The sequence below is a fragment of the Grus americana genome, chromosome 3 (assembly GCF_028858705.1).
Source record: "Grus americana isolate bGruAme1 chromosome 3, bGruAme1.mat, whole genome shotgun sequence".
In the NCBI taxonomy this organism is placed as follows: Eukaryota; Metazoa; Chordata; class Aves; order Gruiformes; family Gruidae; genus Grus; species Grus americana.
The window spans coordinates 83,912,457-83,925,208 of record NC_072854.1 but is presented as its reverse complement, the minus strand read 5'-3'; the positions used below and the strand labels follow the sequence as shown (position 1 = coordinate 83,925,208).

The 12,752-nt window shown below is 38.7% G+C and overlaps 1 protein-coding gene across 7 annotated transcripts in view; it reads right to left on the bottom strand.

The window, feature by feature from the left end:
- RYR2 (ryanodine receptor 2) overlaps positions 1 to 12,752 on the bottom strand; it is a 428,642-nt gene that overhangs the window by 200,433 nt on the left and 215,457 nt on the right. For all 7 annotated transcript variants that reach the window (XM_054819177.1, XM_054819181.1, XM_054819182.1 and 4 more), the window contains one exon: positions 6,435 to 6,530. In XM_054819177.1, the coding sequence (XP_054675152.1) occupies positions 6,435 to 6,530 (96 nt within the window). The remainder of the gene's footprint in view (positions 1 to 6,434; positions 6,531 to 12,752) is intronic.

Genomic DNA, 12,752 nt, shown 5'->3' with positions numbered 1-12,752 from the left:
ATAATTTTCTTTCTGTATATAATAGCTACACTGGGAGCCACAGTGATGTTCTTAAAAGATCAAACACACACAAACCAGCATGAAACTAAGATGCGCGTGGAAGTAGGAACCACTAAATCTCCAGTGGCCCTTCAATTACATGCAATTCCAATCCCAATAAAGCAGCAGTCATTGCCATCACGAATCATTAGCCTTAAAACGGTTCCCTGCAATGGGGCAATAAAACAGGCTCCCAGGTGTACTGGATCGAGTCACCACTTGCTTTGGGATCTTTCACATTTGGCAAAGACAAATATTACGCATGTGGTTCAGCATTATCAGTTGCTACAGTTGTGGCCACAATGAGAAAAGCCAGAGCACTGAGGGAAAGCTGAGAAGCTGACTTAAACCTAGAGACATGCAATTCCTATTTGCGTTGTACATCTCTCATCATTCTGTCTTCATCCCTGCATTCCAGCAATGGCCCCAAACACTCAGCTTAACCCTTGCAAAGCAAGATCCATAGCATGAGTCTTCTGCTCTTTGCCACGCACTCTTTTACTGAAAGAAAACTGTAGCGCTATAAACTCCCCTCGATGTGGGGAAAAAAAAAAAAATCATCAGACAAAAACGCTGTCTCGGTAAGAGAACTCTGGTCTGCCTTTGATCCTAGTGAGGAGGAGATCATCGGCCTCTGTAGCTGAGTAAGACTAGGGTCAGCTAAAGAAAAAACGGTGCAAACCGCTACTAACTGAACACAGCTTTTCAGTCTCAGTGCCCAGACAGCGTGATGACACCGAAATATTGGATTTGAAAGAGTCTTTATGCTGATCAGCTGCCTCTCTCTCACCTTACCATTCCAGATTGGATCTAAAGCTTACAAAGGGGAACAAGTGCTTTTCTGTTTGATTTCCACTGGTTTTGAATAAACTACTGAAAAAAATGTGTATCATAAATAAATGACAGCTAATATTTAAGAATTTAAAGACCATGGGTCATCCATATAACTGTCCTCAGTACACATCTGAGGTTTTCTGAATTTTTAAATAAAACCAAGTTTTTCAATTTTGTAAACAAAAACAATTAGAAATGCAAATTTAAGGAAAAAGAATATATATTTTGATTGCTCGAGGGATTTTTTACACACACATACATCCTTTTTTTTTTTTTTTAAATAATTCCTGAATAACAATAGAATATAATCTGGAACATTATAACTAACTGATCATAAAGCCTCTTACAAACCAAAAATTAAAAGTTAATGGAGCAAGCGTTTTAGAGACAACCAAGCAAAAACTAAAAGAAAAGCTGAAAACCAGAAACTCTTTACAGAATTTAAAGTAATGAGCATAAAAAATTTGTTGAAACGAATATATCTGTTTCTGCTAAGTATGAAATACATACTTATGCAGTGAATAATGAAATGCAATGAAGTAATAACTATGAAACAATTACAGACTGGTATTAAACCATTATTTATGGGGAATATAAATGACCAGGAGTTCCAAGTCTTTTTTATCGGATCAGCAGAAAATCCCATCTGGAGAATTTCCCAAGTATCTTATTGAGGAAAGGAATATTAAACACCATGAATGCCTTATTATAGAAATAACGTACCTACGCAGAGATGTGCATTCGTAAACTTAGAGCATGTTCCATTGTTATGCACCAGCAAAGACTAAAATACCTTTGGTACATTAATTTATCTTTTTTTATTGTTAATTTCAGACCAACTTGTATTACTCTTACTTGCATTTGGATCAAGGTACAACTCTATTAAAAATAAAAAGACCAACACAACCAAAGAAACTGTAGACCTCCTCATAAAGAAAAACCAACAAAAGAATGATCTTATAAAGGACAGAAATTGAGCTGTGCAGACTTCTTGCAGGGAGATCAAAGGATATGCAGAATGTTATGAACTCTCATATGTCAACAAAGATTTTTAATTTTTTTTCTTTAAACTTAGATTTTCCATTCCCATCCTTGTTAAGACCAGGTTACTCTGCCAGAAGAGACAATGGTTACTTTCAAATTACTTGCGATTGGAAAGGTAGTTTTCTGTTTCAGAATTAAAATGAGGATTGGAATTTCCAGTGACTTCAGTCATGGCTGCAGTCATCTGACTTCATTCAGATCTCTCATTTTAATCTCAGACAACCTACAGGACCATCACCTGTTATCTACATGTTATTTAATGTTTTTATCCAGGGATCTGGAGGAAGGTATGCTGTCATCACTAATAAAGGGTACAGATTACTCAAGGACTGAAATGTAGTAAAGGTGGAATACAACAGATACAGTGACAATTTGATTTATCTGGTAAACAGGTTTCAAATAAAGCGTGTGTTTTAATATGTTTGAGGATGGAGTCATACAAATGAAAACAGAAAATGCAGGTGACCTTGTACAGATATTGTAGACAATCTTCCTATTCTGTGCAGTGGCTCCAAAAAAAGTCACAACCACAATATAATGAGCTAGACATGAACTCCCAAACTGATTCTGTAGCCCTGAAGGTATAAGCAGAAAGTCTCAACTACAAATAAGAGAACACATTAAACCTGGATTTGGCAGTGGTATGATCTGGACTGCAATAAATGCACACTTCCAATATTGACAGTAACAACATTGATAAAAAGGTTAAAAACCTAGGAGTCATGAGAGCAAGATAAAGGAGTAGATGCCCTGCAGCAACACAGCAGGAGCACAATCCACCCAGCCTGCCAACTAGACAGGCAGGGGTCACTTGAAGTATAGCATATATGAATCATATATGAAATATATGAAGTATATGATAAAAGTATCTAGGGAGGTAAGAAAAGTGTTACAAAAAGATCCTTGATCTAGAGGGGAAATCTGTAACAACATCAACAACTTTATTGTGTGCCACAGTGATCTGGTAATGCAGGGAAATCACTACATTCAAAACTTGGTAATTTAAAGTTTAACACCTCTCATTGTAGCACTGAAACACACTTTTAACAATACAAACAGTAATCCAATATGAAATGATTCCACACAATGTGTGGTAACCATAACCTTGGAATTTTCAGATTTGCGTAGGTAGACTCATAATCTTAATTTTTGTCTTAAAATTCAGGGTTCATTTTCTAGTCTTAACCTTTTCAATAACAGAAGTAAAAATACTTTGAAGATGTAAATATCCAATAATAAATGAATGTTATCAATTAAACCCAGCTGCCAAAGCAACTTCTTCAATTACTGCAGCACCTGAATGATAATTATCAAACACATTTTCTTCTAAGGAGAAATTTCTTCTATCTCAGAAAAAAATCTCATGTGAAGATACAGTGTCCACTCAGACTGATCCACTTTTAGATTGTCTACATTAAAGACAAGTGGACCCATTCCAATTTCATTGGGGTTGCTCAAGGCAGTAAAGCAACTAACTTGCTCTATTCTATTTTTTTATTATCTATGTTTTAATGCCTTTAAAATTTTAGGAGGACTAGTTAATCCCATCTGTAATATATTTCAGAGCAAAAACCTAATCTAATCTTAATTTATGCATTGAAGAGACATCGGAAGCATTTGTATTGCATTATCCACTCAGCTCCTGTGGTATCTCACTTCTAACATGGTCTACTCTTTATACTACATTTATCCTTGAACAAATCTTCATTTTCTTTTTTGCTTCAGTGAAGACCAGAAAGTGAACCAATTTGTAATCTGATTTGTACAATCAACTCACAGTTGCTGTTTATATATTTAATGCCTTTATTCTGTTTGCATAACCTTTTTAGTTTGAGGATAAGAAAAAAGCGAAAATAGGAATTTTATTAATAACACTTCATGGAATCAAATCTTTATCACAACACATTCAAGGCAATGCCTACAGGAGATTTAGCCAACAACTTCGATGTTGAAGGTGAACTTAATTTTGTTGTGATTGACAGAGCATTGTGTTTCTTCCTTACAAACACGCTACCTCAGAAAATGTATTAATTATTTTAGGTGAATATATGCAGGTATTCTTATTTAAAACTTGTAATATAATCTAGTATTCCTCCCTATTGTAGATCTACCACTGTAAATTAAAGCAGTGAATATCCTCACCTCGATCAAGCCATATAAAGCTTAAAATCTGGCAAGCAAGCATACCACATAAAATCACAAAAGCACATTTACATACTAAAAGCTAAACCCACTGTGCCTCTCAAGATAACTAAAGCACAGCGTAATTAGCATCTCGTATAACTGACTCCCTCAAAAACTGAAAAAGTCTTAATTATACGATCAATTTTGGAGGCAATATGGAAGTTATGTTACCAGAACATATGGCGAAGGAGTTCAAGTGGCCTGGTTCCTAGAAGAAAACTCAGGACAAACAACCACTGCAAATACTAGTACCTTCAGAATTTTTGCAGCATGTCATGAGGTTCATTATGCAGTACAACTACAACATCAGATTACTTTGCAGTTTACAGAATTTATCTTATACCTTACTATAATATCATAAACATTTAGGTTTTGATTTTCAAACTTTATTTTTACTTCGAGATTAATTTCTAAAAATACATACAGAACAGAAACCATGTAATACAGCACTTTCAGAGCTGTTGTAACAAATTTCATATTGAATCTCCAAAAGCTGAGTGCAAAGTTTTCAATTATTTTTGAAAATCCTAGCCCTGAGAGTTTCAGATGTAAAGTCAGGTCTTTTAGGAAATAATTTAACCTTGAGTAACTGGGGAAATACATTGAACTTAAGAAGCTTTCAGTCAAATCCCCTGCAACTGCATAATCATGAGAACATTCTCCTTAGACAAGTGCCCTCACACCAAAGGTGGACTGTAGTGGAGGAAAGATCTAGCCTGTGACTTTGCCAATTTTTAAATGCTTGTTTCAGTTTAAATTCTCTGTTACTCAAATGTTCATGAAAGCAAGAAGATCATGGCATCTGCAGAGCAGGTTTCCCTAACAATAACGTTAAACCAACATGAATGTTCAGTTATGACATCTATTTGGTTAGGATCTCTACAGCTAATATACTAGCTACGGTGCCAGGATGATCAGCAAATCTCTAACTAGGCACCAGTGCACCACCCTAAAGCCATAGTTCTGCAGCAAAAACATGAAACGAAATGCTGCAAAAATACTTCTGTGAAACATTGCTGGCTAGAGGGGCTTACATGGGCAAATGCCTCAAAGTCTCTATACCAGCCTCCACCCCAAGAGAAGAATAACTGACTTCTAACCTCTGCTTGCTCCAAGAGTTGACAAAGGAAAAAACTTCCAAGAGGAGAAGCATCAATGTATAACTGCTCTGTGCAACTGCAATTACCCACTGCAGATCTTGCCAATAACGCCATGGCAGTTCACCCTGGGCTCCAAGAGGGAGAAAACTCCTACCGCTGACATTTGACAGTATTTTGTATTAATAGTAATGGCAAAGCAAAGCACACATGAACTACAGAGAGATGAAAAAACAGACAATAAAATTTTAAAACACAGAAATCACTGCACATTGAATACTGTTCAAATCTGTTGCTCTTCCTGCAGTGGATTCAAAATACCTTCTGTGTGCTATTAATAATTAGCTCTTGAAATCTAAATTGATACCTGCAGTTACTGTGAGAAGATAAACATGAACTAGAAACAGAAGATCAAATAATATCAGACAAGGGATATCAATTGCAGTAGCTAGAACCAGGCAATAAAAAAGAGACAGGTTAAGAGAAGTCTCTATCTGACATTACAGTAAAAACTATTATTATATTTAATATAAGAGCTTCTATTAAATTTGTTGGACTACAATTCTGAGCATCACAAATACTTATACTGCAATGTTTTTAAAGTCAAATTACAATGCAAAATATAAATTAGAAATCCATTAACATTAGCATGCATTTTAAAAAATGAAACAAACTATTGTAATTGAGATTGTCTGTGGTAGCACAAGCATTACAAAATTGTGGTTAGCTTCTCGGTTGATTACTATTCTTCTCCCCACTGGACTACTTTTTACTCATTATTGACTTATAGAATTTTCTCAACTTGTGTACTAGAACATATACTCCAAATACATTTCTTCTAAACATTTAGTAGTTTCTCCTAATATTGCAACTTAAGATTTGTATAATGACAAAAAAATACGCTTCTAGATTATATTAATGACCTATATAAAACAGTTGAAATGTCTCAAACCAAAATTGGTTTTATTACGTTATTATTCCATATGTTAACATTACTGAGCATTACATGTACAACTTCTCCAATTTGTATTACTTATATTTCTCTATTTCTCTCTTCACTTCTAGTTACAGAGAGAAAGCAACTTAATACAACTGAAACTGTAGAACAACTGTTTCACCAAATGGTTTGTTTGCCGGAATTAAAAGATAGCATTACAACCAGCTGGTCAAGAAAAAGGAAAGACTGCCAGAACTTAAGGCAGAACTACAACCAAAATCAAAATGCAAAAACCGTACCAGAGGAGGCTTCCAATCTTTCTAATCTGCTGATCAACCAATCAAGAGATCCAGAAAATTGAGCACAGTTTTTACGATTCCCTCGAATCAGAGCCGCTATTGGAAAAAGAGAGAGGAAAAAAGATTTTAAAAAGAAATCACAATTATTAGTCCATTTAAACTAAAATAATCCCTGTTTTATCTTTCTAGGAAGGATCCAGTAAGATACATTCTTAATCTTTAATTATTGATGTTCTTGATTTAAATTGAAATAATGTGAGTGATGGTTAGATTAAAGCATAAAAATTACTCTTGGTATCAAATTGGCCTTTAAGATATTCAAATTATTTTGGTTTTATAATCATCTCAATAATCCCTGCAAAATGCTCTACATGAAGTAGCCAGTATTGACACCACAGCAGTCAGCTGCTACTGTAGAAATAAAATTTCTGTAAAATAGTATTCTTGTAATGACAGGAAATATTGGAAGAGCAGAATGTGAAGCCAACAACATAGGCGATGAACGTAAATTATTTTTCATGGATACAATACCTTTGTTGAAGAATAATAGCAACTAAAACAAGATAAATGTCAGGAACTTTTTGTCATACTGACAAGGCTGTAGGGAGGAAGTAACTGGTTTGAAAGTGTTTGAGCCTCATGCTTCAAACTGAAGATTGCAGCAGATGGAATGCATGCACTGACTTGGTGGGTATAACTGACTACAAATCTCTCAGAACACTGTGGGCACCCACAAGCCTGCCCTGTCCTCGAATACATGCGCTTCCATGGATGCGCATACACATGAGCTCTCAAAGAAGCATCTGTTCTACTCAAAAAAAAAAAAAAAAAAAGTGAGGTACTAACATTTCAGTTTGGTGTGTAGAACAGCGCAGACCGCTTTTCTTAAGATTGTTTTCCAATTCTGCCAATAAATTATTTTAACCTGAAAATTCTATGGCTATTTTCAGCAGCAGAGACCATTGGTCCTGCTAAGAGGCAATGGCCTCTTAAAATATATGTTCTATTGCTGTGGAAATTCACTATATTATCTTGCAAGTGTGATTTTATAGTGTTTCATTTATAAAAGGTTAAACTTACAGACTTATGACATCAACATGATATGAAACTATATCTGCAAAGGTGAAAAGCAATCTTAGATTTAGTTGCAAACAAGTCACTGCACTGATGGCTGTGTATCACGAGGAAAGTGACCACAATCCAATTGCTTCATAGCCAAAAAAATCCCACCACCAAACCACCCGAAACAAACAAAACTCAACCCCTAACAAGCAAAACAAACAAAAAAAAGCCACCTTTCTCTTGCTGTATCATACGATAAAAAATTCTATACACTGAAATCTTACATAGTTAATTAATCATTACTATAGTTATTTGAAAATACCTGGGAATCCTAAGAGGAGGAGCATCTTGTTAAACAACACAGATTAGAACTAAGGAACACTTGTTTCTGTTAAGTGACTTTTTTTATTGATTACAGGCAAGTCACATAATCTCACTGTGCTTCAGGTACAAACACAAAATGAAGGCAGTAATACTTCATTGCTTAACACGACATCAATAAATTTAACTTTGTTAACAGTAATAAGACACAGATGGTTTCATAAATGCAGCTCAGCAGAAGTTTGTGAAAGGTTAATATTCAGCGGTTAAAGCTGTGCATTAAATGAGGCACACAGCCACTTAACATTGAAAACAAAAAAATAATGTCCAACAGTTGCTTCTTTTCTTGCCCACTACTCTGAAGAAGACTAGCATCCAGTTTTAAAGAAATAAAAACAAAACCAGGATGTGGTCAGTCAGACATTAAAGTCACATCATTACATATTACATTCCAGCCACCCCAGCCAATAAGTCAGCCTCATCAGGGGCACAACTGAAATGCCTCTACACGAACGCACGGAGCATGGGGAATAAACAAGAGGAGCTGGAGATGTGTGTGCGCCTGCAAGGCTATGACATTATTGGCATTACAGAGACGTGGTGAGACAGCTCCTATGACTGGAGTGTTGGGGTGGAAGGGTACAGGCTCTTTAGGAAGGACAGGCAGGGCAGATGAGGAGGGAGCATCGCCCTCTATGTCAGTGACCAGCTGGAGTGCATGGAGCTCCACCTGGGGATGGGTGAGGAGCCCACCGAGAGCCTATGGGTCAGGACTAAAGGGAGGGCTGGGGCAGGGGACATCATAGTGGGGGTCTGCTACAGGCCACCTGACCAGGAGGACTGAGCAGATGAAGCCCCTATAGGCAGATAGGAGCGGCCTCACGCTCACAAGCCCTGGTCCTTATGGGGGACTTCAACTATCCCAACATCTGTTGGAGGGACAACGCAGCTGAGCACAAGCAATCCAGGAAGTTCCTGGAATGTGTCAATGACAACTTTCTCCTCCAAGTGATAGAGGAGCCCACGAGGAGAGGTGCCATGCTGGACCTTGTTCTCACCAATAAGGAGGGCCTGGTGGGGATGTCAAGCTCAAGGGCAGCCTTGGCTGCAGTGACCATGAAACGGTGGAATTCAGGATCCTCAGGGCAGCGAGGAGGGCGCGCAGCAAGCTCACTACCCTGGACTTCAGGAGAGCAGACTTTGGCCTCTTCAGGGATCTGCTTGGTAGAATACCATGGGACAAAGCCCTGGAAGGAAGAGGGGCCCAAGACAGCTGGCTAATATTCAAGGGTCATCTCCTCCAAGCTCAGGAGCAATGCATCCCAACAAAGAGGAAGTCAAGCAAATCCACCAAGAGGCCCCCGGGCAAAGTCAAACAAAAAAAAAAAAGGTAGCCTACAGAGGGTGGAAGCAAGGGCAGGTAGCCTGGGAGGAATACAGAGAAACTGTCCAAGCAGCCAGGGAGCAGGTTAGGAAAGCCAAAGCCCTGATAGATATTAGTCTGGCCAGGGATGTCAAAGACAACAAGAAAAGATTCTATAGGTATGTTAGTGAGAAAAGGGGGACAAGGGAAAATGAAATGGGTGACCTGGTTACCCAGGATATGGAGAAGGCTGAGGTACTCAATGACTTCGAGTGCACCCTCAGCAAGTTTGCCGGGGACACCAATCTGTGTGGTGTGGTCGACGCACTGGAGGGAAGGGATGCCATCCAGAGGGACCTTGACAGGCTGGAGAGGTGGGCCCGTGCGAACCACATGAAGTTCAACAAGGCCAAGTGCAAGGTCCTGCACGTGGGTCAGGGCAATCCCAAGCACAACTACAGGCTGGGCGAGGAATGGATTGAAAGCAGCCCTGAGGAGAAAGACTTGGGGGTATTGATTGATGAGAAGCTCCACATGAGCCGGCAGTGTGCGCTTGCAGCCCAGAAAGCCAACTGTGTCCTGGGCTGCATCAAAAGAGGCGTGACCAGCAGGTCGAGGGAGGTGATCCTGCGCCTCTGCTCCGCTCTCATGAGACCCCACCTGGAGTACTGCGTCCAGCTCTGGGGGCCCCAGTACAAGAGAGACATGGAGCTGTTGGAGTGAGTCCAGAGGAGGGCCATGAAGATGATCAGAGGCCTGGAGCACCTCTCCTATGAGGACAGGCTGAGAGAGTTGGGGTTGTTCAGCCTGGAGAAAAGGCGGCTCCGGGGAGATCTAATTGTGGCTTACCAGTACCTGAAGGGGCCTACAGGAAAGCTGGTGAGGGACTGTTTATCAGGGAGTGTAGTGACAGGACAAGGGGTAATGGCTTTAAGCTGAAGGAGGGTCGATTTAGATTAGATGTTAGAAAGAAATTCTTTACTGTTAGAGTGGTGAGGTACTGGAACAGGTTGCCCAGAGAAGTTGTGGACGCCCCCTCCCTGGAAGTGTTTAAGGCCAGGTTGGATGGGGCTTTGGGCAACGTGGTCTAGTGGAGGGTGTCCCTGCCCGCAGCAGGGGGGGTTGGAACTAGATGATCTTTGAGGTCCCTTCCAACCCAAACCATTCTATGATATACTCCTGCATACTCTTTGGTGATACAGAAGGATCAAATACAAGTTCAGAGTGACTGTATGTATTTGTAATAGAAGAAGGACAGATGCCCTAGTAGAGATATGGCAAACATTTTAAATTGAAAGAGGGTAGATTTAGAATGAATATAAGGAAGGAATTTTTTATGACAAGGGTGGTTGGACTAGATGATCTTTAAAGGTCCCTTGTGACCTCAACCATTCTTTGATTCTACGATTTTTATATGCGATAGTATCCAGTCTCAGTTCAAAGTCTGTACATGCCTCCATTCTTGTCACAGTGAAATATATCACAATGTCAGTGACGTGTCAAAAGCCATGAACTCTGGCATCACAGTTTGCACATAAATAAAAGTAGACTCAAAAAACTAAGTACTGCTTGCTGAAGCAAGACTGAGCAAGCAACATCCATTTGTCATCCATGTAATTACTGTACAGGTCCAGTATTATTCAAAACAGAGCAATGTACAAATTCGTTATAGCCAGATCAAAGCCAGGCTTCTTCAGCATTAGCTGTCAGAAGATAATGCAGCTAGGGAAGTAACATAAGGGGACAGGAGGGGCACGGAGACTGGGAAGTCAACAAAAGCTGGTGCTTTCTTCTCACTACAAGTCCATGGAAACGACACTTGGTACAGGACAAGTAGACTTTTTCAGAAGGAATTTTCTGGCCTTGTCAAGCACAAATTTCAGGCTTAAGAGAAATGATTCAGCAATCAAGCCACTACTTACTCCAGTCTGATCTGTGCTTAATGTAACAAGAGAGAAAACAAACTGAACTGTCACAAAAACTTCAACCCTCCCTTACATCTATGAATAACCCAGCCACAGACTTTTATACTCCATCATCTACACCCTAAAAGGTTGTCAGTTTATTTCATCAAGACATTAACTCTCTGGACCTAGTCTAGATACGTTTAAAAGTCCATAATTTCTGCAATAATTTCTTTAATTGATTCTTAATAAATCAAATAACTAGCATTAGTATACATGAAATAATCACCTTTAAAAAAAAAAAGTCTAAAGCAGATTCACTTTACTTAGTTGGCACATATCAACTGAAAGATAAAGATGTAAAATTTTTACCAATGTTCCTTCTAGATGATCTTTTTATCTCAGAGTCAGGCAAGCAGACATCCCCCAAAATCACATTACACAATGTCACATTTTCAAGCATTCATACAGGCATTTGGGTGAGTAAAGAGAGAAGCAGAGGGAGTAAAAACATAACAGTAGTACTGCTGTGATAGAAGCTCACACTAAGATTTAGTGTCATTTTCACTGTGAAAGCTTAGTTTAGTTTCATGAATCTTTTCCAAATTTTAACTGTTAAAGATAAAATTTACTACCCTTTCTGCCTGCCAATGGTTGAGCTACCTTCAGAAAATTCAGACTTAACAATCTGGTTGCTTGCAAGCATGAAGATAGCCAAAGCTATATGGGGTTGTTTTGTTTTGTTGAAATATAGTAAAAACAGCAAGAAATATTTTCTTCATTTTCTACAGAAGCCCATAGAGTTCTTAAAGAAGACATTGGCAAAGCTAAGTGAAGAATGGAGCTGTAACATGCAAGCTAACATGAGAAAGGCCTATACCAATTTGAAAAACATACTACATGAGAAAAAAAGAGGGAAAGGATCTGGACACTCCACTTAAGAACCTACAATATAATTCATGTTGCCAAGTCATAAAATTTCTCAATCATCAAATATCATAAATCAATGGGCAAAAACTCCCATCTACCTCTGAAAGAGTTCTTCATATAGAATTACAATACAAAGGACAACAGTGTACCATCATCACAAATTACTCTTAGCTGAAATCAGTCTGATGTCTGACTGATCTAAGTTTCAGTCTTGTTTTTGACCTACATGCTGACTCACTCCCTCGTCACTGTGCTGCAAGTTACAGAACTGGAGATACGTGAATAGAGGGTGTGTTTAGCTTACAACTATAAAAACCATCAAAACAAAAAACTTTTAAATTACCTTACAGTGTTCATAAAATCTACCAATCTAATGTTAGGAAATGCCACTTGTGGTCACCCTTGCAACCTGTGTGTATGCATCATGCTACAATCTTCAACCACGTAGAGGTGGTAGATCTCAGCAACTCCTCAACCAGAATCACAGCCACAGGAACCACCTTTTACCCTAACAGCTTGTGGTTAGGTGACAGCAGCCGCTGTTCAGCTAGCTCCTTCTTTGCTCTGAGAGATCGGGGGAGATGGTTTCTGGTTGTCTCAATGATATTTACTGTGTCATCTTCTATTTCCTCTGACAGAAAAGGTAGTGGGCCAGACAGAAGCACCCCATTGGTTTTATCAAAGGCTGTGCAACATATGCTGGATATCCTTTTTTCCCCCCAAGATCATTTTCTTCTT